This window comes from Bombina bombina, chromosome 1 (assembly GCF_027579735.1).
Source record: "Bombina bombina isolate aBomBom1 chromosome 1, aBomBom1.pri, whole genome shotgun sequence".
NCBI lineage: Eukaryota > Metazoa > Chordata > Amphibia > Anura > Bombinatoridae > Bombina > Bombina bombina.
This window is the reverse complement of record NC_069499.1, coordinates 678346060-678371086: the sequence shown is the minus strand read 5'-3', so window position 1 is coordinate 678371086 and position 25027 is coordinate 678346060. Positions and strand designations below refer to the sequence as shown.

The window sequence follows — 25027 nt, the reverse complement described above, 5'->3', positions numbered from 1 at the left end:
CCTAGGAATTCTAAAAGAATGCCAAGAAAAATCAGTGGAACACCATGAAATATAGGTTTTCCAAACCTTGTGATATATTTTCCTTAAAACAGGCTTACAAGCCTGTATCATAGTGTTAATCACAGAGTCAGAGAAACCTCTACGACTAAGGACTAAGCGTTCAATTTCCATGCCTTCAAATTTAGAGATTTGTGATCTGGATGGAATAACAGGCCTTGAGACAGAAGGTCTGGTCTTAGAGGAAGTGACCAAGGTTGGCACCTGGACATTTGGCCAAGGACCGCATACCAGAACCTGTAAGGCCCTGCTGGTGCTATCCGAAACACAGAAGATTGTTCCATTATGATCTTTAAGATCACTCCCAGAGGTGAAAAAAATGTAAGCAGGTTGGTAAAACCATTGAACTGCTAGAGCATTCATCAATTCCGCATGAGGATCCCTGGACCTGGAGAGGTATCTGGGAAGTTTCTTGTTTAGACGAGAGGCCATTAGATCTATGTCTGGAAGACCCCACATCTGCACAATCTGATAGAACACATCTGGATGGAAAGGCCACTCCCCGGATGTGGAATCTGACGGCTGAGATAATCTGCTTCCAAATAGTCTACACCTGGTATATAAATCACAGTGATTAGACAAGAGTTGGATTCAGCCCAAGAAAGTATTAGAGACACTTCTTTCATTGCTAGGGGACTGCGAGTCTCCCCTTGATGATTGATATATGCCACTGTTTTGACATTATCTGTTTGAAACCGAATATACGGTTCTCTCTTTAATAGAGGCCAAGCCTGAAGAGCTCTGAAAATAGCATGGAGTTCTAATATTGATTAGTAACCTCGCCTCTTGAGGATTCCAAACTCCTTGTGCTGTCAGAGACCCCCAGACAGCTCCCCAACCTGTGAGGCTTGCATCTGTTGTGATCACAGTCCAGGTAGAACGAAAAAAGGAGGCCACTTGAACAATAAGGTAACAGTTTAACCACCAAGTCAGAGAGAGTTGAGTGTTGGGATTTAAGTATATCAGTTGTGATATCTGAGTATAATCCCTGCACCATTGGTGCAACATGCAAAGCTGTAGAGGTCTCATGAAAACAAGCAAAAAGGATCGTGTCCGATGCTGCAATCATGAGACCTAAAACTTCCATGCACATAGCCACTGAAGGGAATGATGAGAGACTGAAGGTTTAGACAAGCTGAAACCAATCTCAAACGCCTCTGTTCCGTTAGACATAGAGTCATGGACAATGAATCTATCTGGAAACCTAAAAAGGTGACCTTTGTCTGAGGAATCAAGAAACTCATTGGTAAATTGATCCTCCAAACATGTCTTTGAAGAAACAACAGAAATTGTTTTGTGTGAGATTCTCTAAAAGAAAAGATTGAGCTAGTACCAAGATATTGTCCAAATAAGGAAACACTGCAATACCCTTCTCTCTAAATACAGATAGAAGGGCACCTAAAACTATTAAGAATATTCTTGGTGCTGTTGCAAGGCCAAACGGAAGAGCGACAATTTGGTAATGCTTGTTTAGAAAAGAGAATCTCAGAAAACGATAGTGATCTGGATGAATCGGACTGTGAAGGTAAGCGTTCTGTAAGTCTATTGTGGACATGAAGTGACCTTGCTGAACAAAAGGCAGAATTGTCCTTATAGTCACCATCTTGAAAGTTGGGACTCTTACAAAACGATTTAAAGTTTACAGCTCCAAAATTGGTCTGAAAGAATTTTCCTTCTTTGGTACAAAGAATAGAGTTGAATAAAAAAACAAAAAAAAAACAATCCTTGTTCCTGCTGTGGAACCGGGATAATTACCCCTGAAGGTTCTAGATCTGAAAAACATTTCTGAAAGACTTGAGCTTTTATTGTTTTTTTTTGTTTTTTTGTTACATGGGTATTGGGTAAGAAACAATCTTCCCAAAGAAGGTCGTATTCTGAATCTTATTCAACACCCCTGAGAAATTATATTCAGAATCCATTGATTTTGGACAGAGTCTGTACAAACTCTTTGAAATAGCTTTAGTCTGCACCCTACCAGAAGAAATGGCTTGAGGGCTGCACTTTCATGTAGGTTTAGGGGCAGGATTTGGTTTCTTATAAGGCTTGGATTTATTTCAATTCAGAGATGGTCTCCAATTAGAGCCAAAGGCCTTAGGGGAAGGAGTGGTTTTCTGTTCTCTATTCTGACGAAAGGAACAAAAATGATTGGGAGCTTTAAATGTACCCTTATATTTATTGTCTTGGGGCAGAAAAACTCCCTTACCCTCAGTAACAGTGGAGATAATAGAATCCAATTGTCAACCAAAAAAGATTTTTACCTTAAAAAGAGAGAGACAATAATCTAGTTTTAGACACCATGTCAGCATGCCAAGATTTAAGCCATAAAGCTCTTCTAGTTAGAATGTCTACATACATGGATTTTACACCGATCTTCAAATAAAGCATCACAAAAAAATGATTTGCATGTTGAAGTAAAACAATAATGTTAGATAATTCAGAATCTGAAGACAACTGTTGTGCTAAACTGTCCAACCAAAAAGTAGCAGCAGCAGCAGCATCAGCCATAGATATAATAGGTCTAATAGTATAGCCAGTATGTAAATATGTCCTTTGTTAGATAAGATTAAAGCTTCCTATCTAAAAGGATCCTTGGCTACAGGTAAAGGATACAATTTCTGAAACCTAGAAAAATGGTTAAAAGAGGTACCAGGCTTAGACCATTCTTTAGCATTCACATTAGAGATAGCGTCTGGAATAGGAAATACTTCAGGAGTAATAAAAGTAGTCTTAAATACAGAATTTAGACAATTACTAGCTTTATCACCAGGAGATTTAGACTCCTCAATACCCAAAGTAAACAAAACTTCCTTTAAGAGAGAATGAATATATTCTAACTTAAATAAAAATAAAAAAAAGATTTGTCTATATCAGTCTCTGACGTGGCATCCTCTGAATCAGAGGAGACCCCATCAGTAGAGGATACATCAGTATGCTGAAGGTCAGAACTTAATTCACTAAGTTTAAGAAAATGTTGCAAACCCCTTTTACATCTATTTAAAGGCAAAATAGCAGTCATTGCCTTCTCTATAGCTGCAGCAATAAAATCTTACATTTCTGCAGTAATGCTATGTACATTTAGACTGAGATAGAATAACCGTGGGTGTATTTGTACTCATAGATATATTTAACAATTTGTCAAGACAAGAGCCACATAATTGAGCTGAATAATTTAGATCAGCTTTATTACAAACAAACATAGATTACGAGTTTTGCAATAAGAGCTGCTCGGTACTAACTTGCAAGTTATTGTCACCGCTCACCTCCCTACAGCGCTGGTATTACAGGTTTGCAAAAACACGGCGTTAGCAGGCAATATTGCAATATTGCAGCGTTGAGCAAAATTGAGCTCCATACCGCACTCCAATACCAGCGCTGCGGTGAGCTGGTTTTACGTGCTCGTGCACGATTTCCCCATAGACATCAATGGGGAGACCCGGCTGAAAAAAGCCTAACACCTGCAATAAAGGAGTGTAAAGCTCCATAATCGTGTGAATCGGATCGTGTTCTTCTTATCTTGCAGTAGGAAGGCACCCTTGCCTCCAGTAACCGTAGAAAAAATGGAGTCCAGGCCTGGACCAAATAAAATCTTTCCCATGAAGGGAAGAGAAAGGAGTCTGGACTTAGAAGTTATATTCACAGACCAAGACATCAAACAGAGTGCCCGGCGGGCTAGGACCTCAAAGCCAGAGGCCTTTGCATTTAGGCGAATAATTTGCATGTTCGCATCACAGATAAAAGAATTAGCAATTCTCAGAGCTTTAATTCTGTCTTGAATATCCTCGAGGGGAGACTCCACCTCAATGGGTTCCGACAAAGAGTCGCACCAGTAGGTAGCCGCTCCGGAAACCGTGGCAACTGCAGCTGCCGTTTGAAAAAAAAATCCTGTATTTTGAAACATCTTTCTCAGAAAGGTTTCCATTTTCTTATCCATCAGCTCCATGAACGAAGTATAGTAGTACGTTTAGCAAGCGTAGAGATAGCACCATCCACTTTAGGACTGAAGCCCCACAAATCCAGTTGAGAGTCCAGGACCGGGAACAACTTTTTAAAAGTAAACAAGGGGGGGGGGGGGGAAGGAAGAACCAATTCTTTCTTAATAATGTTCGCCATCTTAACCGGCACAGGAAAAGTCAAAGGAATTTTCCTGTCTTGGTAAACTCTGTCTAATTTAGGTATCATAGGTTTTTCAGCCAGTGCGGCCTCTGGAACCTCTAACATAGACAGAACCTCCTTAAATAAAAAACGCAAGTGCTCAATTTTAAATCTAAAAGGACGGTTTCTCTGCAGCAGGAGGCTTAGACGCTAAGGACTCCGACCCAGAAAGTTCACCCTCTGAAGCTACAGAGGTTAACTCATCATCGGATAACTGAGACATAATAACATAATTTATGTAAGAACTTACCTGATAAATTCATTTCTTTCATATTAGCAAGAGTCCATGAGCTAGTGACGTATGGGATATACATTCCTACCAGGAGAGGCAAAGTTTCCCAAACCTCAAAATGCCTACAAATACACCCCTCACCACACCCACAATTCAGTTTAACGAATAGCCAAGAAGTGGGGTGATAAGAAAGGAGCGAAAGCATCAAAATAAGGAATTGGAATAATTGTGCTTTATACAAAAAAATCATAACCACCACAAAAAAGGGTGGGCCTCATGGACTCTTGCTAATATGAAAGAAATGAATTTATCAGGTAAGTTCTTACATAAATTATGTTTTCTTTCATGTAATTAGCAAGAGTCCATGAGCTAGTGACGTATGGGATAATAAATACCCAAGATGTGGAACTTCCACGCAAGAGTCACTAGAGAGGGAGGGATAAAATAAAGACAGCCAATTCCGCTGAAAAATAATAATCCACAACACAAAACAAAAGTTTTAATCTCAATAATGAAAAAAAAATGAAATTATAAGCAGAAGAATCAAACTGAAACAGCTGCCTGAAGTACTTTTCTACCAAAAACTGCTTCAGAAGAAGAAAACACATCAAAATGGTAGAATTTAGTAAAAGTATGCAAAGAAGACCAAGTTGCTGCTTTGCAAATCTGATCAACAGAAGCTTAATTCCTAAATGCCCAGGAAGTAGAAACTGACCTAGTAGAATGAGCCGTAATTCTTTGAGGCGGGGATTCACCCGACTCTACATAAGCATGATGAATCAAAGACTTTAACCAAGACGCCAAAGAAATGGTGGAGACCTTCTGACCTTTTCTGGACCAAGAAAAGATAACAAATAGACTAGAAGTCTTTCTAAAATCTTTAGTAGCTTCAACATAATATTTCAAAGCTCTTACTACATCCAAAGAATGTAAAAGATCTCTCCTTTGAATTCTTAGGATTAGGACACAATGAAGGAACGACAATTTCTCTACTAATGTTGTTAGAATTCACAACCTTCGGTAAAAATTTAAATGAAGTTCGCAACACTGCCTTATCCTGATGAAAAATCAGAAAAGGAGATTCACAAGAAAGAGCAGATAACTCAGAAACTTTCTAGCAGAAGAGATGGCCAAAAGGAACAGAACTTTCCAAGAAAGTAATTTAATGTCCAGAGAATGCATAGGTTCAAACGGAGGAGCTTGTAAAGCCCTCAGAACCAAATTAAGACTCCAAGGAGGAGAGATTGACTTGATGACAGGTTTGATACGAACCAAAGCCTGTACAAAACAATGAATATCAGGAAGATTAGCAATCTTTCTGTGAAAAAGAACAGAAAGAGCCGAGATTTGTCCTTTCAAGGAACTTGCAGACAAACCTTTATCCAAACCATCCTGAAGAAACTGTAAAATTCTAGGAATTCTAAAAGAATGCCAGGAAAATTTATGAGAAGAACATCAAGAAATATAAGTCTTCCAGACTTGATAATAAATCCTCCTAGACACAGATTTACGAGCCTGTAACATAGTATTAATTACTGAGTCAGAGAAACCTCTATGACTAAGAATCAAGCGTTCAATTTCCATACCTTCAAATTTAAGGATTTGAGATCCTGATGGAAAAAAGGGCCTTGAGACAGAAGGTCTGGTCTTAACGGAAGAGTCCAAGGTTGGCAACTGGCCATCCGAATGAGATCCGCATACCAAAACCTGTGAGGCCATGCTGGAGTCACCAGCAGTACAAACGAACGTTCCATTAGAATTTTGGAAGTCACTCTTGGAAGAAGAACTAAAGGCGGAAAGATATAGGCAGGATGATAATTCCAAGGAAGCGACAACGCGTCCACTGCCTCCGCCTGAGGATCCCTGGATCTGGACAGATACCTGGGAAGTTTCTTGTTTAGATGAGAGGCCATCAGATCTATTTCTGGAAGTCCCCAGATTTGAACAATCTGAAGAAATACCTCTGAGTGAAGGGACCATTCGCCCGGATGTAACGTCTGGCGACTGAGATAATCCACTTCCCAATTGTCTACACCTGGGATGTGAACCGCAGAAATTAGACAGGAGCTGGATTCCGCCCATACAAGAATCTTCTTTCATAGCCTGAGGACTGTTAGTCCCATCCTGATGATTGACATATGCCACGGTTGTGACATTGTCTGTCTGAAAACAAATAAACGATTCTCTCTTCAGAAGAGGCCAGAACTGAAGAGCTCTGAAAATCACACGGAGTTCCAAAATGATGATTGGTAATCTTGCCTCCTGAGATTCTCAAACCCCCTGCGTTGTCAGAGATCCCCATACAGCCCCCCAACTTGACAGACTCGCATCTGTTGAGATCACAGTCCAGGTTGGACGAACAAAAGAAGCCCCTTGGACTAAACGATGGTGATCTATCCACCATATCAGAGAGTGTCGTACATTGGGATTTAAGGATATTAATTGTGATATCTTTGTATAATCCCTGCACCTTTGGTTCAGCATACAAAGCTGTAGAGGTCGCATGTGAAAACGAGCAAAGGGGATCGCGTCCGATGCAGCAGTCATGAGACCTAGAATTTCCATGCATAAAGCTACCGAAGGGAATGATTGAGACTGAAGGTTTCGACAGGCTGAAACCAATTTCAGACGTCTCTTCTCTGTTAGAGACAAGGTCATGGACACTGAATCTATTTGAAAACCCAAAAAGGTTACCTGAGTCTGAGGAATCAACGAACTCTTTGATAAATTGATCCTCCAACCATGTCTTTGAAGAAACGACACAAGTTGATTTGTGTGAGATTCTGCAGAATGTGAAGACTGAGCAAGTACCAAGATATCGTCCAAATAAGGAAATACCGCAATACCCTGTTCTCTGATTACAGAGAGAAGGGCACCGAGAACCTTTGAAAAGATCCTTGGAGCTGTTGCTAGGCCAAACGGAAGGGCCACAAACTGGTAATGCTTGTCTAGAAAAGAGAATCTCAGAAACTGAAAGTGATCTGGATTAATCGGAATATGAAGATATGCATCCTGTAAATCTATTGTGGACATATAATGCCCTTGCTGAACAAAAGGCAGAATAGTCCTTATAGTTACCATTTTGAATGTTGGTATCCTTACATAACGATTCAATATCTTAAGATCCAGAACTGGTCTGAAGGAATTCTCCTTCTTTGGTACAATGAATAGATTTGAGTAAAACCCCAGACCCTGTTCCAGAACTGGAACTGGCACAATTACTCCAGCCATCTCTAGATCTGAAACACATTTCAGAAATGCCTGAGCCTTCACTGGGTTTATTGGAATGCGAGAGAGAAAAAAATCTCTTCGCAGGCGGCCTTACCTTGAAACCTATTCTGTACCCTTGTGAAACAATGTTCTGAATCCAAAGACTGTGAATCGAATTGATCCAAATGTCTTTGAAAAATCGTAACCTGCCCCTTACCAGCTGTGCTGGAATGAGGGCCGCACCTTCATGTGGACTTGGGAGCTGGTTTTGACTTTCTAAAAGGCTTGGATTTATTCCAGATTGGAGAAGGTTTCCAAACAGAAACCGTTCCTTTAGGGGAAGGGTCAGGCTTCTGTTCCTTATTCTGGCGAAAGGAACGAAAACGATTAGCAGCCCTATATTTACCTTTAGATTTTTTGTCCTGAGGCAAAAAAGTTCCTTTCCCCCAGTAACAGTTGAAATAATAGAATCCAACTGGGAACCAAATAATGTATTACCTTGGAAAGAAAGAGAAAGCAAAGTTGACTTAGAAGTCATATCTGCATTTCAAGTTTTAAGCCAAATTGCTAAAGACATATACCTGACATCAACTCTAATGATATCAAAGATGGTATCACAAATAAAGTTATTAGCATGTTGAAGAAGTTTAACAATGCTATGAGTATTATGGTCTGATACTTGTTGTGCTAAAGCCTCCAACCAAAAATTGGAAGCAGCAGCAACATCAGCCAAAGAAATAGCAGACCTAAGAAGATTACCTGAACATAAATAAACTTTCCTTAGAAAGGAATCAATCTTCCTATCTAAAGGATCCTTAAAGGAAGTACTATCTGCCGTAGGAATAGTAGTACGTTTAGCAAGAGTAGAGATAGCCCCATCAACTTTAGGGATTTTGTCGCAAAACTCTAATCTGTCAGATGGCACAGGATACAATTTCTTAAACCTTTTAGAAGGAGTAAAAGAATTACCCAGATTATTCCATTCCCTAGAAATTACTTCAGAAATAGCATCAGGGACAGGAAAAACCTCTGGAATAACTATAGGAGGTTTAAAAACCTAATTTAAACGCTTAGTAGATTTAGTATCAAGAGGACTAGATTCCTCCATCTCTAATGCGATTAAAACTTCTTTAAGTAAAGAGCGAATAAATTCCATTTTAAATAAATATGAAGATTTATCAGTGTCAATATCTGAGACAGAATCCTCTGAACCAGAGAAATCCTCATCAGAAACAGACAAATCAGAATGATGACGGTCATTTAAAAATTCATCTGAAAAATGAGAAGTTTTAAAAGACCTTTTACGTTTACTGGAAGGGGGAATAACAGACATAGCCTTCCTAATAGATTTAGAAACAAATTCTTTTATATTAACAGGATCATCCTGAGTATTAGATGTTGAGGGAACGGCAACAGGTAATGGTATATTACTAATGGAAATACTATCTGCATTAGCAAGTTTATCATGACATTCATCACAAACTACAGCCGGAGGAACAGTTACCACAAGTTTACAACAAATGCACTTAACTTTGGTAGAACCAGCATCAGGCAGCATCTTTCCAGAAGTAGATTCGGATCCAGGGTCAATTTGAGACATCTTGCAATATGTAAAAGAAAAAACAACATATAAAGCAAAATTTATCAAATTCCTTAAATGACAGTTTCAGGAATGGGAAAAAAATGCCAATGAACAAGCCTCTAGCAACCAGAAGCAATGAATAATGAGACTGAAATAATGTGAAAAAAAGGTGGAGACAAAAATGACGCCCACATTTTTTAGCGCCAAAAAAGACGCCCACATTATTGGCGCCAAGAATGACGCCGACATTTTTTGCGCAAAACGTCAAAAAAATTACGTAAACACGAACAACTTCCGGTGACAAGTATAGCGCCGGAAATGACAAAAAAATAAAGAATGACGCAATAAATTGAAGCATTTTCAGCCCCCGCGAGCCTAACAGCCCACAGGGAAAAAAGTCAATTGAAACAATTTTTAAGGTAAGAAAAAAATTGATTATTCATATGCATTATCCCAAATAATGAAACTGACTTTCTGAAATAAGGAATATTGATCATCCTGAATCATGGCAAATATAAGTTTAAAGACATATATTTAGAACTTTATATATAAAGTGCCCAACCATAGCTTAGAGTGTCACAAAAAATAAGACTTACTTACCCCAGGACACTCATCTACATATAGTAGATAGCCAAACCAATACTGAAACGAGAATCAGTAGAGGTAATGGTATATAAGAGTATATCGTCGATCTGAAAAGGGAGGTAAGAGATTAATCTCTACGACCGATAACAGAGAACCTATGAAATAGATCAGGTAGAAGGAGACCATTGAATTCAAATAGGCAATACTCTCTTCACATCCCTCTGACATTCACTGCACTCTGAGAGGAAAACCGGGCTCCAGCCTGCTGCGAAGCGCATATCAACGTAGAATCTAGCACAAACTTACTTCACCACCTCCACGGGAGGCAAAGTTTGTAAAACTGAATTGTGGGTGTGGTGAGGGGTGTATTTGTAGGCATTTTGAGGTTTGGGAAACTTTGCCCCTCCTGGTAGGAATGTATATCCCATACGTCACTAGCTCATGGACTCTTGCTAATTACATGAAAGAAAGCTAAATCCAATAAATATTTAGACGATTCCGGGTCAGGAGAGCCAAGTTTAACCTTTCTCTCGCGTTTGTTAGAGCGAGGTAATGCACTAAGAGCCACAGACACCGCCGTTTGTAACTGTGCGGCAAAGTCCGCAGGAAGAAGGCCCCCTCTGGATGGAGGATTAGATGTGCTACGGGGAACTTCATGTGGAGTGGATAATGTAGCAAGGGTAGTAATCTCACGGGACGCCGAGTTGAGAGGTAGACGGCTCAGAGGGACTAAGAGCCTTAGCAGGCTTGTCTCCCTTCTTAGACTTTCTAATGGTGTTAAGGTATGTGTAACATAATTGAGTGGGCGGGAAAACCACGGCCTCCTCACAATATAAACAAATATGATTTAGTACAGAAGGAGTACCTTCTAACAGGTCAGAGTCCTCCACGTTATACCCACAGAAGGGCACAAATAAAAACGTGTTTTATTATAGAAATCTGCACCTTTATACTCCCAATGGCTGGGGCACTCACCACCTCCTAGACCCAGACAGTTAACAGAGGAAACGCTCTCCTCAGGTTCAAGTCTCAGCCGGAATGGAGGAAATCAGCATGGATCACACCGGGTCACATGGAGTGCAAGACAGTACTTCCCTTTTTATTACAAGTACAGCAAGTAATAGGAGCTATGAAACACTTTCAAAAACGAAAGTGAAACTTAAAAGTGAAACCTGTTTGTTCCAGCCAAAAACACAGTCTATCAGCCCAGGAAAAAATCACACAAAGCAGCATGTAAATAATTAATACACTGATTAATTAACCTTAAGTGTTCAATAAACCCCCTTCAGAGGATATTAACCCTGGATCCTATCAAGGTATAAAGGAGCCACATTGTGACCCTGTTATAGTGTTTTATGTGTAAAAATTAAAACCATCTTACCTCCAGGATCCTCGCTGTGGAACAGAACACAGCCTCTCAAGTGTGACAGTCTTATAGCAGCGCTCCTGACATGGACTTGAGTGAGAGAAAGCAGGCAGTGAAACCCATCAACACTGATTGCTTAGGAGCTGTTAGCAGTAGTATGGATGGTTTTCCAGAAAAACGTTCCCTGCATCTCCAGACTCTAACTTTCATCAATACTCTCACTGAGAGGTTGACATGACTACTTAAAACTCCAGTCCTCCCTCGAAGGGCAGATACCCTTTTTCAGGACTCTCCGAATCCTCTGACACTTCTCTGCCTTCTCCTAACGTGACAAAAGGCAAAGAATGACTGGGGTAATGAGGAAGAGGGAGGGATATTTAAACCTTTGGCTGGGGTGTCTTTGCCTCCTCCTGGTGGCCACGTGTTTTATTTCCCAACAGTAAGGAATGAAGGACTCTCCCTATCTTAGGAAGGGAATATATGGTTTGATGGGGGTAAATTACATTAGCCGGCTCCAGAAATGTCCCTAATAGGACATGGGTGCATAATGACAGATGTGAAAATTCCAAGTTGGAAAACTGGAATGTGCCCCCTAAAAATAAGGCCTTTTAGCTCCCAGAGAACCCAACACACCTATACATGGGTGGTATCACTGTACTCAGGAGATGTTGCTGAACACATATTGGGGTGTTATTTGGCAGTAACCGTTAAGGTTCTCAGTAAATGTATTCTTAAATTGCTATTTTGTAAAAAAAAAATCAAACTTTGGCATAGATTGGTAGTAAAATGGTTGCATGAAAAGAGTCAAAATACCCCAAGTTTAATACCTTAGTTTGTCTTTTTTTTTAAAAAAAATATATACATGTGAAGGGTTATTCAGAGATTCCTGACAAATATCAGTGTTCCAATGTAACGATCGCTAATTTTGAAAAAATAAAAATGGTTTGGAAATAGCAAAGTGCTACTTGTACTTATTGCCCTATAACTACCAAAAAAAGCAAAGAACATGTTAACATTGGGTATTTCTAAACTCAGGACAAAATTTAGAAACTATTTAGCATGGTTTTTTTTTTGGTGGTTGTAGATGTGCAATAGTTTTTTTTTTATAGTAAATTATATGATAAGATGAAAATAACAAATTATGCTTACCTGATAATATCCTTTTCTTCCGTGGGAAAGAGTCCACAGCTGCATTCATTACTTATGGGAAATAAGAACCTGGCCACCAGGAGGAGGCATAAATACTCCTCCCACTTCCCCTATCCCCAGTCATTCAGCTGAGAAACAAGGAACAGTGGAAGAAGCATCAAGGTGAAAGGGTGCCAGAAGATAAAAAAACAAAAAAAAACACAACGCCTCAAAAAAAACGGGCGGTAAGCATAATTTATGTTTTTCTTCCTAATGGGAAAGAGTCCACAGCCGCATTCATTACTTATGGGAAATTTATACCCAAGCCAAAGAGGACACAGAATGCCAAAACAGGAAGGTAAGAGACAGACCAATAAAGGCACCCACCTAAAAACAGATTCCCAAAAAAACAGTCCCAGTTCATCCAAAACAGGGATCAACAAATATTTTGAAAAAAGGGGTCCCAGAAACACAAATCTACCAACAGTCCAAAGAACCTAGATAGAACCACGAGTGGGCCCAACCAAGAGCACCCACCTCAAGGACAGCATCTGTCAGGGGCAACAACCCCGCCACAGCCCCTCAACCAAACGAGGGACCCAGACTAAAAATTCCCAGAGGGTAGATACAAGACAGAAGAAAAGGAACTAAGTCCAGGGTGACAAGGAGACAACCCAGAGCCACTCAGTAGGCTACACCCGAACAGACTATATGAAAAGTCAGGAAAGGACCAGAAGAGAAACAAACGAATCTCAAGGAACAGCAAACGCAAAAACAGCAAGACAGCATGGACACACGTCAACATATAAACGAGGACATGAAGGAAAAAACCCCACCCCAGTGAGCAGGGGAAAACAGACCAAGTCCCACACCCCAGACCACAAGAGACTGAGGACGCCTCACAAGCAAGGAAAAATTTCCATAGCCGGAGAAAAGCTCAGGAGAGAGACAGGAAAGGATGACAAAAACTAGTGGCGCAAAAATAAGCAGAGCCCCCATCCGAAAAGGATACGAAACATCCCGCTCCTGCGCAACTGAAACCGTGCAGAACACTACACCACTATAGGCCGCAGAGCAGCGGAACATCCTTCCTGAATCAATCTTTTTGAACAAAGCGATCCCAAGGATCGAACTCCCCCAGAGGGTTCAGCAACACACCTCACAAGGGACCATAAAGTGCATGCTAGCGTTCAAGGAGCAACAGTTGCCCTGGAGACAACAGCAACCTTCTGCAAGCTGGGTAGCAAAACTAACCGTAGGCCAAAAATAGCGGAGCAACAAGACTCCGGGAAAAACCCCAGAGACCTGAGGACACAATCCCTAAGGGCAAGCCCACAGGCATTAAATATAAAATATCAAGTAATGATACAAACTCAAGAACTGCAGCTTGCTAGACAGACAAGCTAACCACTAGGCTACCTAGGTTTAATAGCTTGCCAGCAGACAAGGTAAAATAACCGCAGCTGTTTCCCAACAGCAAACTTTCCACTTACTAGGCAGCAAAGCTAATCCAAAAAAAACAAGAGTCCCTCAGAAAAATGCGAGACAGGGAGCATGTGTCCCCAGGACACCCAACTAATCTACAAATGATTGTACAGACACAGAACGCCCAAAGTGTTGAGTCACATGGACAGAAAGGAATACAGACCTCCCAGAACCCAACAAAAGTGCCAAGACTGAGAGCAACCGCTCCAGCTGCCTTAACACAAGCAGCAAGACGACCAACAAGCCCAACCCATGCGCTGTGACAAAGTCTGCAGAAGACAGAGATAAAGGGGGAAAAAAAAGAGGTTAAACCAAGCTTGAGCTAGTCCTAGACACAAAAGAGGAATAGGAAAAGGGAACCCCTTAACAAAAAGGCCCAGAGTCCATCCTCCACAAAGGTATCAAACCGAAATGACCCCAGACTCCCTAAAAAGGGAGACAATAGGACCCATCCTGACCCAACCCCACATCCAAGGGGCATAACAGGGACATACAGATAGGATAAAGAGCTAGACTGCCAGAACCGTAGACTCTCCCCCGAGATCCACGACGGAATCATAATGGAGGAAACCAGACTTCCATAAGTCAGCGCCCAAGGCAACACACCCCAAGCCGGACCAGCTGGCAGGCTATCTCAACGAGGAAAAAGTGCCTTGAATCAAAATCCAAGGACACAAGAGATACTGCGAAAAACACCCGCAGCACGAGTTCATTAGAGAAAAAAAACCCTAATCAGTAGCCCCGAGGCACAGGACTCCAAGAACAGAGCCCACCACGGACCCAAACCCCCAAGGGGTGATAAAGACAACCAGGGCACTAGTGACAACACCGAAGAAGTCAATCCAAAATCCCATCAGAGCCTAAAAAGCTCCCAGGGGCGGAAGTAGAGAACATTGGCCACCTCCGCATGACAGCCTAATCTACACGATGGCAAAGACTCTAGGAGAACCATCAACAGTAGCTCAAAAGGGCCTAACCGCTCCACACAGTAAAGATCACACCCCTCGGATCAGAGAAGCGAAAGGACGTGATGGGATACCACCAGTCCCGACATCGGGTGCAGACTGACACCGGCCAGCCCAAGCGATTCCGACATCCAGACCCGAAGGTGCAGAAGAATAGTGTAATTTTTTCTTCTTTTTTTTGTATAAAAACAAATAACTGAACAAGAGAATCAGTAGGTCCCGCCGGACCAGCCAGACGCAACATGCGTCACTAACAAGTAACAGGTCACACACAAAACTCCAGAAGAAATCCGGGAACAACTTCCATTGCAGCACTTAAATCAAGCAATCCCAGAATTCCCATAGGGAAAAAAGAAAGAAAAATAATCCGGACCGGATAAAAGAAAAACAAGGGCACCCGCAGGCATCCACCCAGAAGGAACTATGTCTCCGCAGGACCTGCCAAATGGAAACCCTAACCTCCAGAAAAACAGACTGGGAAAGCTCATAGTAGACCGACTGGGGAGACACACATGCCCACCAGCCTATCTCGAAGAACCTTGCGAGAACTGAGAAGTCTTCGGACCATAAAGGAAAGATCTCCCAATAAGTCAAAAAGACGTCATAATAGGACACGCAGCCGCACAATTTTACAACTAAAGGAACAACAACGTGGAACAAACACCCCCGGGGGGGAATATTATAGTGCCGTTCACGGTCTGAACACCCAGAATAGGCAGGCAGGCACATAACTGCAAGGAAACTTCAGGGTCCTGCAAGCGAATCAGTGCCATTTAAATATTAAATTGAAAATGTCCGGCCATCTCCGGGGGAAACAATCCACTCTGCGCGGAGGGGACATTAACATCGGGGCCAACCTCAAAAGTAAAAGGAGTATGCTATTGGGAAGGCGCCTCCTGAGGAGCAGAGCCCCCAGAGGTTGATGGCTTGGAAGGCCCAAGGGTACCCCGAGCCCAAGGGACCTGGTAAACTATCAAGGCACGAGAGACAATATTGGCAGACTTGTGATAACAGGACCAAATCACGGCCCTCATCTGAGGACAACTCAGAATTATAATCCTCATCCAAGGACGACTCAGAATTGGATATAAAAATAGTCCCGGCATTGGAATCCTCCATGGCTTAAGACTGCACAAGATAAAAAGAGATTGGGACAAAAAGTGACTGGCACCCGACACCCACAATGGCTGGGGGCACTCACCACCTCCTATGACCAGACCTCGGCGAAGCAGACTCTTTCCTCCGTCACCACTCAGTTTTCCCTTTACCCTTCCGCATTCCTGACTAAGACCACAGGAAAAGTTAAGCAAGTCTGAATAAAATAGGCATAACACAAAGGTATAGTTCTAGGCCGTGTAAACCACAACAGAAAGAACAAGCCAATATGTGCCACATAGGCATAAGTCTCGGCCACAGAGCCCCTATGCACATACACAACCAGGTTGAATCACATAAGAAACATGATAAAACAGAAACCCTTCCCTGTTCACTAATCCACCCTAAGGAGGAATTATCCCATGATTCCCAGATCGGAGCAGAAGATGCCTCAGCGAGGCCCATACTTAACTGTCATAATAATCACATTACAGATAACGGAATAAAATGAAACGATCTTAGCGGAATCTACGCCGTGGAACAGGAACACGGCCCTTCAAGTGTAACGAATAGTAGCATTGCCTCCGTCATGGACTTGAGAGAAAACATAATGTAGCGAAACGAAGTTCGGCAACGCCAAGTGCTGAAATGGAGCTGTAAATACGAGTCGGGATGGTGTCTCAGGTGAAGCTCCCACTGCATCTCTGGAGTCTAACTTTCGCCCAGGCCCTCTACAAGAGGATGACAGCACTACTTAAAACTCCCGTCCCATGTCGAAGGATAGCACCCTTCAAAAGAGACATATGAAAAAGAAATAAAAGTAAAATCATTTTAAAAGAAAACTTCTGACACATCTCTGCCAACCTCCTGTGACGAAAAGGCAAAGAATGACTGGGGGATAGGGGAAGTGGGAGGAGTATTTATGCCTTTGGCTAGTGGGTCTTTGCCTCCTCCTGGTGGCCAGGTTCTTATATCCCATAAGTAATGAATGCGGCTGTGGACTCTTTCCCATTAGGAAGAAAAATTGTATCTTTAGAAAGTCAATTTAATGGCGAGAAAAACAGTATATAATATGTGTGGGTACAGTAATTGAGTAAGAGGAAGATTACAGTTAAACACAAACACCGCAGAAATGTAAAAATAGCCCTGGTCCCAAACGGTCAGAAAATTGAAAAAGTGCTGTGGTCACTAAGGGGTTAAAGGATTTACCTGTCTGATCACAGGAGAAACAATCATAATGACTTTGCTATTGAATTAGACGTGGGCATTCAGAGGCTTCATTAGCATCTGAATGCGGAAGGAGGCGGCCCCTCATATCGCTTGGCTCTTTTCGGAGCCACATTTATTCTTGTGAAAGTGCAACAAACTATAATCTGGATTTGCACAGCTTGTAGTGTGTTGCAATTTAACATGAATACAGCTCCGATTAGAGCCGAATAGCATGAAGGGCCACATTATGAATAAGTCAGCTAAGACTGACAAAATGTGGCATTTTAACAATTCGTAGCATTAAAAAATTCTGTATTTATAAGACTGTAGATAAAAATATATATATATATTGGTCATTAGAGTTTCTGTTTTAATAATAAACATCTTATATTTTTGTTTAAAAAAATGGTTCCAGATTAAAGCACAATTCAGCATTACCTTGCAAACAACTTCTATACCACATGAATTGTTTCCATGGCTCTGCACACCAATTCTCTCCACTCTACTTATCACTCCTAATGGAACATCCAAGGTAAAAGGTGGATCCTTTGGAAGTACAGAACAAAAACAAATTAAGATATTAAGCAATAGATAAAAAGATTGTGAAACATTTTCTGCATTATATACTTTATGTTTGTTGTATTAAAGTGAAGGTCCATTTTGATGAATTACTGCCTAGTTTTTAATAAACCTATTATAAACAAGGGCACTTTAATTAATCAAAATTGACATTTCACTGTTTCCTTCAAAAACTTAACTTTTAATCCTGAATGCCGCTCCAGCAATTCCCCCGGCCGTCGGAAGCCTCTGCAGACGTCCGAAATGACGAATCAGGCTTCCTCCAATCACAGCTTCCACCCCGGGGGAATCTTGGCCTGATGAAACGCTGTGATTGGAGGAAGCCGGATTCATTATTTTGGACCTGTGAAGATGGCTTGCGACGGGTGGAGGAAGTGCTGGAGCGGCTGCCAGGACTAAAAGGCAAGTTTTTTAAGAAAACAGTGAAATGTCAATTTTGATGAATTAAAAGTGCCCTTTTTTTTTTAAATAGGTTTATTAAAAACCGGGCACTAATTCATCAAAATGGACCTTCACGTTAATATCCTCATCATAACTGCAAACAAGAGGGTGCCACAACTAGGACACTTAAAAGCAAGGGTCAAACTACTACATGGGGTGTTCCAGGCAATGAGCGGGTTAAAGGGACATAAAAACCCAATTTTTTCTTTCATGATTTAGAAAGAGCATGCGGTTTTAAACAACTTTCTAATGTACTACTTTTTTCTAATTTGCTTCGCTCTCTTAAAATCCTTTGTTGAAAAGCATATCTAGATATGCTTAGTAGTTGCTGATTGGTGGCTGTACATAGGTGCCATGTGTGATTGGCTCACCGATGCGCATTGCTATTTCTTCAACAAATGATATCTAAAGAATGAAGCAAATTAGTTAATAGAAGTAAATAGTAAATTAGAATATTGTTTAAAATTGTATTCTCTTTCTGAATCATGAAAGAAAAATTTTGGGTTTCATGCCCCTTTAACCACACTGCAAGTGGAGTGCTCTGACAATGAAATAGTAATAGCAAGTTATTTAAACTCTTAAAGGGACAGTCAACAAAATTACTATTACTTATTTAGATTAGTTAATTAATGATCTTTACATCAAACTCTAGCCCAATTTTCATCTAAAAAACTTTGGCAGAAAATACACTTACTAGATCTCATGTAGCTGTTTTGAAATGGCCACCTGACTCCTCCTTCTCTGACGTCTCCCAAAAGCTTGAACTTCAGCACTAGTGGCAACGGAAGGGAATCCACGCGCTCTGTGAACAACCAAGGCTGCTAGCTAAACAGATCGCTAAGTGGTGCGCAGCCTGCGAGACTGGTTTGTCCTTGCTAGATGCCGGTAAGTACACAGAGCTGTCACTGAAATACTGAGATATAATAAATAGGGTGTTCGGACTTATTGTGTATTATTTGCATAATGCGCTCTGTGAACAACCAAGGCTGCTAGCTAAACAGATTACTAAGGCTGCTAGCTGTAGATGTAGCTGTAAAAAAACAAGGGGCATCACCCTACCTTCCACTATTAGAGAAATACTGTTTGACAGTCAAAAATGCGGCTGGTAAGGAACCCCTTATTTATTAATATGTTAAATTAATACCAGCCGCATTATGCAAATAATACACAATAAGTCCGAACACCCTATTTATGATATCTCAGTATTTCAGTGACAGCTCTGTGTACTTACCGGCATCTAGCAAGGACAAACCAGAGTCACAGGCTGCGCACCACTATAACAACGCTGAGCAACATGTTCTGTTTACAAATGACAAGTGACTGAGGTGATACTGTAATATGAATACAGTAGCTCTGGTAACAAACTAATAACCGGAGAGGGTGTCACTGTTACGTTGCGTTACAATGCAAATGTCAGAACATATTTTCAATAGTTCACATACAGTAACGATTTTTGTCCATTCATGTCTTTACTTTTGGTTTGAGTATATATTTGAGTAAAAATTATATAAAGACAACCATTGCCTGCCTCTCCATCATACTTCTGCTGCTCGTAAGCGTGTGGGTGTGTTTGTGCAGACAGAACTGAAAGGAAGTGAGAGGAAATAGTGTGAGGGGGGTGTCTCACTGAACTGATTGAAAGGAGCGCGCAGGGACGAGACTCCAGAGAATCCTGAACACTAGTGCTGAAGTTCAAGCTTTTGGGAGACGTCAGAGAAGGAGGAGTCAGTTGGCCATTTCAAAACAGCTACATGAGATCTAGTAAGTGTATTTTCTGCCAAAGTTTTTTAGATGAAAATTGGGCTAGAGTTTGACGTAAAGATCATTAATTAACTAATCTAAATAAGTAATAGTAATTTTTGTGTTGACTGTCCCTTTAATTGCCCATGTATATTCTGGGAAAGAAAGGGATGTAATTGTAGTGATTTAATCCCTTGATTACCCCTGTGATCTGAGTAACCTCACTGTTCTGTGCATGCTTATATTGCCAAACCTTACTGTTATTCTACTGTATATAAATTGTAATAATAGAAGAAATGCTCACCCGTTCAATGTTTTTGAAGTACATTTTAAAATCAGTTATGGTTAGAGTTCCTGATACTGCTCCCCAAAATGGACAGATATACATAACATCCTTAGCTGTGGAGAGAACATTTTTTATATTTAGTTTGCATTTCAGTAACAAGGATAGGACCAATTATATTATATTATATATATATATATATATATATATATATATATATATATATATATATATATATACATACATACATACACACACACACACACACAAACACTATATATATATATATATATATATATATATATATATATATTTATTTTTTTATCACGAATATGAAAAAGCAGTTGAAATAAATTCACAAGAAAGGTTTAAGTATAAACTGTCTAAATTTATATTAACTAGTACCGTGTTGCCAGCAGGGTGGCATTATGAAGAAGCTGAGAGTGGGCAGTGTAATATTTTCTAATATTATATCATTTTCTGCTATCCAAAGCGCAAATTAATTGCATAATTTAACATAAATGTATTTAATGATAATGTGTGCAACAAAAATTTAATATTTTTGTTATTAGCTAATTTTAGCTACAATTTTAGCTGGGTGGTCAGTAAAATCAGCCGGGTGCTTCACATGCTAAAAAGGTCATGGGGAGAACACTGTATAGGAAACACACATTAATTGTACTTATTAACAGGTATAAGCCTTCACAAGTTTAAAAAGAAAAAGCTATAACATTCTGCATTGACAGTTACAACTATGAATTTGGAGAAATTTTAGAAGAAACAAAAATAAGTACACTATACTTAATTAATTTTCACTATTAATGCTAAAATGTGTATTTGAGACCTATTAAAACACAATTTCCACAATAAAAATCTAATCATTATTTGTAACATTAACTATAGTTTTTTTATCATATCATTGTTGACATCAAAAATGTTTCTGGGAGATGACTCAATGAATGATGGAGATGGAAGGATAGACTAAGATTAGGCCCCAGGACCAACAAAAAGGAAGAGCACCAGTTGCAGCTGCCTAAAAGAGGGTGAAGAATAAATACACTGAAATGGAGATTACATTTGGTTTATTTTATTTATGGTTTTATTTTTTATGGGTGCTCTGGGGTCTGATGGTATTTTTAGCCATGAGGGGTGCTACAGTGGTGAGATCATTTAAGAGGTCTAGTAAGTGTGAGGGTATTGAAAAAACATAATTTATGCTTACCAGATAAATTTATTTCTCTTGTAGTGTATCCAGTCCACGGATCATCCATTACTTATGGGATATTCTCCTTCCCAACAGGAAGTTGCAAGAGGATCACCCACAGCAGAGCTGCTATATAGCTCCTCCCCTAACTGTCATATCCAGTCATTCGACCGAAAACAAACAGAGAAAGGAGAAACCATAGGGTGCAGTGGTGACTGTAGTTTAATTAAAATTTAGACCTGCCTTAAAAGGACAGGGCGGGCCGTGGACTGGATACACTACAAGAGAAATACATTTATCAGGTAAGCATAAATTATGTTTTCTCTTGTTAAGTGTATCCAGTCCACGGATCATCCATTACTTATGGGATACCAATACCAAAGCTAAAGTACACGGATGATGGGAGGGACAAGGCAGGATTAAGCGGAAGGAACCACTGCCTGAAGAACCTTTCTCCCAAAAACAGCCTCCGAAGAAGCAAAAGTATCAAATTTGGAAAATTTGGAAAAAGTGTGAAGCGAAGACCAAGTCGCGGCCTTGCAAATCTGTTCAACAGAGGCCTCATTTTTAAAGGCCCAGGTGGAAGCCACAGCTCTAGTGGAATGAGCTCTAATCCTTTCAGGGGGCTGCTGTCCAGCAGTCTCATAGGCTAGGCGTATTATGCTCCGAAGCCAAAAGGAAAGAGAGGTTGCCAAAGCTTTTTGACCTCTCCTCTGTCCAGAGTAAACGACAAACAGGGAAGATGTTTGACGAAAATCTTTAGTAGCTTGTAAGTAAAACTTCAAGGCACGGACTACGTCCAGATTATGTAAAAGACGTTCCTTCTTTGAAGAAGGATTAGGACACAATGATGGAACAACATTCTCTTGATTGATATTCTTGTTAGAAACCACCTTAGGTAAAAACCCAGGTTTGGTATGCAGGACTACCTTATCTGCATGAAAAATCAGATAAGGAGAATCACATTGTAAGGCAGATAGCTCAGAGACTCTCCGAGCCGAGGAAATAGCCATCAAAAACAGAACTTTCCAAGATAAAAGTTTAATATCAATGGAATGAAGGGGTTCCAACGGAACTCCTTGAAGAACTTTAAGAACCAAGTTTAAGCTCCACGGGGGAGCAACAGGTTTAAACACAGGCTTAAATCTAACCAAAGCCTGGCAAAATGCCTGGACGTCTCGTGCAAAAGAATAGACAAAGCAGAAATCTGTCCCTTTAAGGAACTAGCTGATAATCCTTTGTCCAAGCCCTCTTGGAGAAAAGAAAATATTCTAGGAATCCTAACCTTACTCCATGAGTAATTCTTCGATTCACACCAATAAAGATATTTACTCCATATCTTGTGGTAGATTTTCCTGGTAACAGGCTTTCGTGCCTGTATTAAGGTATCAATGACTGACTCGGAGAAGCCACGCTTTGATAGAATCAAGCGTTCAATCTCCATGCAGTCAGTCTCAGAGAAATTAGATTTGGATGATTGAAAGGACCTTGTATCAGAAGGTCCTGTCTTAGAGGCAGAGTCCATGGTGGAAAGGATGACATGTCCACTAGGTCTGCATACCAAGTCCTGCGTGGCCACGCAGGTGCTATCAGAATCACTGATGCTCTCTCCTGTTTGATTTTGGCAATCAGTCGAGGGAGCAGAGGAAATGGTGGAAACACATAAGCCAGGTTGAAGAACCAAGGCACTGCTAGAGCATCTATCAGCGTCGCTTCTGGGTCCCTGGACCTGGATCCGTAACAAGGAAGCTTGGCGTTCTGGCGAGACGTCATGAGATCCAACTCTGGTTTGCCCCAACGATGAATCAACTGAGCAAACACCTCTGGATGGAGTTCCCACTCCCCCGGATGGAAAGTCTGACGACTTAGAAAATCCGCCTCCCAGTTCTCCACGCCTGGGATATGGATTGCTGACAGGTGGCAAGAGTGGTACTCTGCCCAGCGAATTATATTTGAGACTTCTAACATCGCTAGGGAACTCCTGGTTCCCCCTTGATGGTTGATGTAAGCCACAGTCGTGATGTTGTCCGACTGAAATCTGATGAACCTCAGTGTTGCTAACTGAGGCCAAGCCAGAAGAGCATTAAATATCGCTCCTAACTCCAGAATATTTATTGGAAGGAGTTTCTCCTCCTGAGTCCACGATCCCTGTGCCTTCAGGGAATTCCAGACTGCACCCCAACCTAGAAGGCTGGCATCTGTTGTTACAATTGTCCAATCTGGCCTGCGAAAGGTCATACCCTTGGACAGGTGTACCCGTGACAACCACCAGAGAAGAGAATCTCTGGTCTCTTGATCCAGATTTAGCAGAGGGGACAAATCTGTGTAATCCCCATTCCACTGACTCAGCATGCATAATTGCAGCGGTCTGAGATGAAGGCGCGCAAATTGCACTATGTCCATTGCCGCTACCATTAAGCCGATTACCTCCATACACTGAGCTACCGAAGGGCGCGGAATGGAGTGAAGAACACGGCAAGCATTTAGAAGTTTTGATAACCTGGACTCCGTCAGGTAAATTTTCATTTCTACAGAATCTACAGAACTATCTCTGTATGAGACTTGGCAACTTGAAAGCTTGACGCCTGTATCAGGATGTCGTCTAGACACGGAGCCACCGCTATGCCTCGCGGTCTTAGAACCGCCAGAAGTGAGCCCAGAACCTTTGTAAAGATTCTAGGGGCTGTAGCCAACCCGAAGGGAAGAGCTACAAATTGGTAATGCCTGTCTAGAAAGGCAAACCTTAGAAACCAATGATGATCTTTGTGAATCGGTATGTGAAGGTAGTCATCCTTTAAGTCCACTGTGGTCATGTACTGACCTTCTTGGATCATGGGTAGGATGGTCCGAATAATTTCCATTTTGAATGATGGAACTCTGAGGAATTTGTTTAAGATCTTTAGATCCAAAATTGGTCTGAAGGTTCCCTCTTTTTTGGGAACCACAAACAGATTCGAATAAAAAACCTGTCCTTGTTCCGTCCGCGGAACTGGATGGATCACTCCCATAACTAGGAGGTCTTGCACACAGCGTAGGAATGCCTCTTTCTTTATCTGATTTGCAGATAGCCTTGAAAGATGAAATCTCCCTTGTGGAGGGGAAGCTTTGAAGTCCAGAAGATATCCCTGAGATATGATCTTTGAAGCCTTTTGAGCCCTCCAGAGATGTCCTGGATCATGCAGGAATAAGCTGGATATCTGTGTCTGTAATTTTTGCTGTGCAAAAAAACAGCAAAATAGGCCCCTCCCACTCATATTACAACAGTGGAAAGCCTTAGGAAACTGTTTCTAGGCCAAATTCAAGCCAGCCATGTGGAAAAAAACTAGGCCCCAATAAGTTTTATCACCAAATACATATAAAAACGATTAAACATGCCAGCAAACGTTTTATATTACATTTTTATAAGAGTATGTATCTCTATTAATAAGCCTGATACCAGTAGCTATCACTGCATTTAAGGCTTTACTTACATTAATCCGGTATCAGCAGCATTTTCTAGCAAATTCCATCCCTAGAAAAATATTAACTGCACATACCTTATTGCAGGAAAACCTGCACACCATTCCCTCTCTGAAGTTACCTCACTCCTCAGAATATGTGAGAACAGCAATGGATCTTAGTTACTTCTGCTAAGATCATAGAAATCACAGGCAGATTATTCTTCTAAATACTGCCTGAGATAAACAGTACACTATGGCACCATTTAAAAATAAC

General features: G+C 40.9%; 1 protein-coding gene across 1 annotated transcript in view; it reads right to left on the bottom strand.

The window, feature by feature from the left end:
• Positions 1-25027, bottom strand: part of MTMR1 (myotubularin related protein 1) — a 281756-nt gene that overhangs the window by 133732 nt on the left and 122997 nt on the right. Inside the window, exons 4-5 of the mRNA XM_053699156.1 lie at positions 20131-20225; positions 17505-17612 (exon numbers count right to left, since the gene is read on the bottom strand). Coding sequence (XP_053555131.1) covers positions 17505-17612; positions 20131-20225 — 203 coding nt within the window. The remainder of the gene's footprint in view (positions 1-17504; positions 17613-20130; positions 20226-25027) is intronic.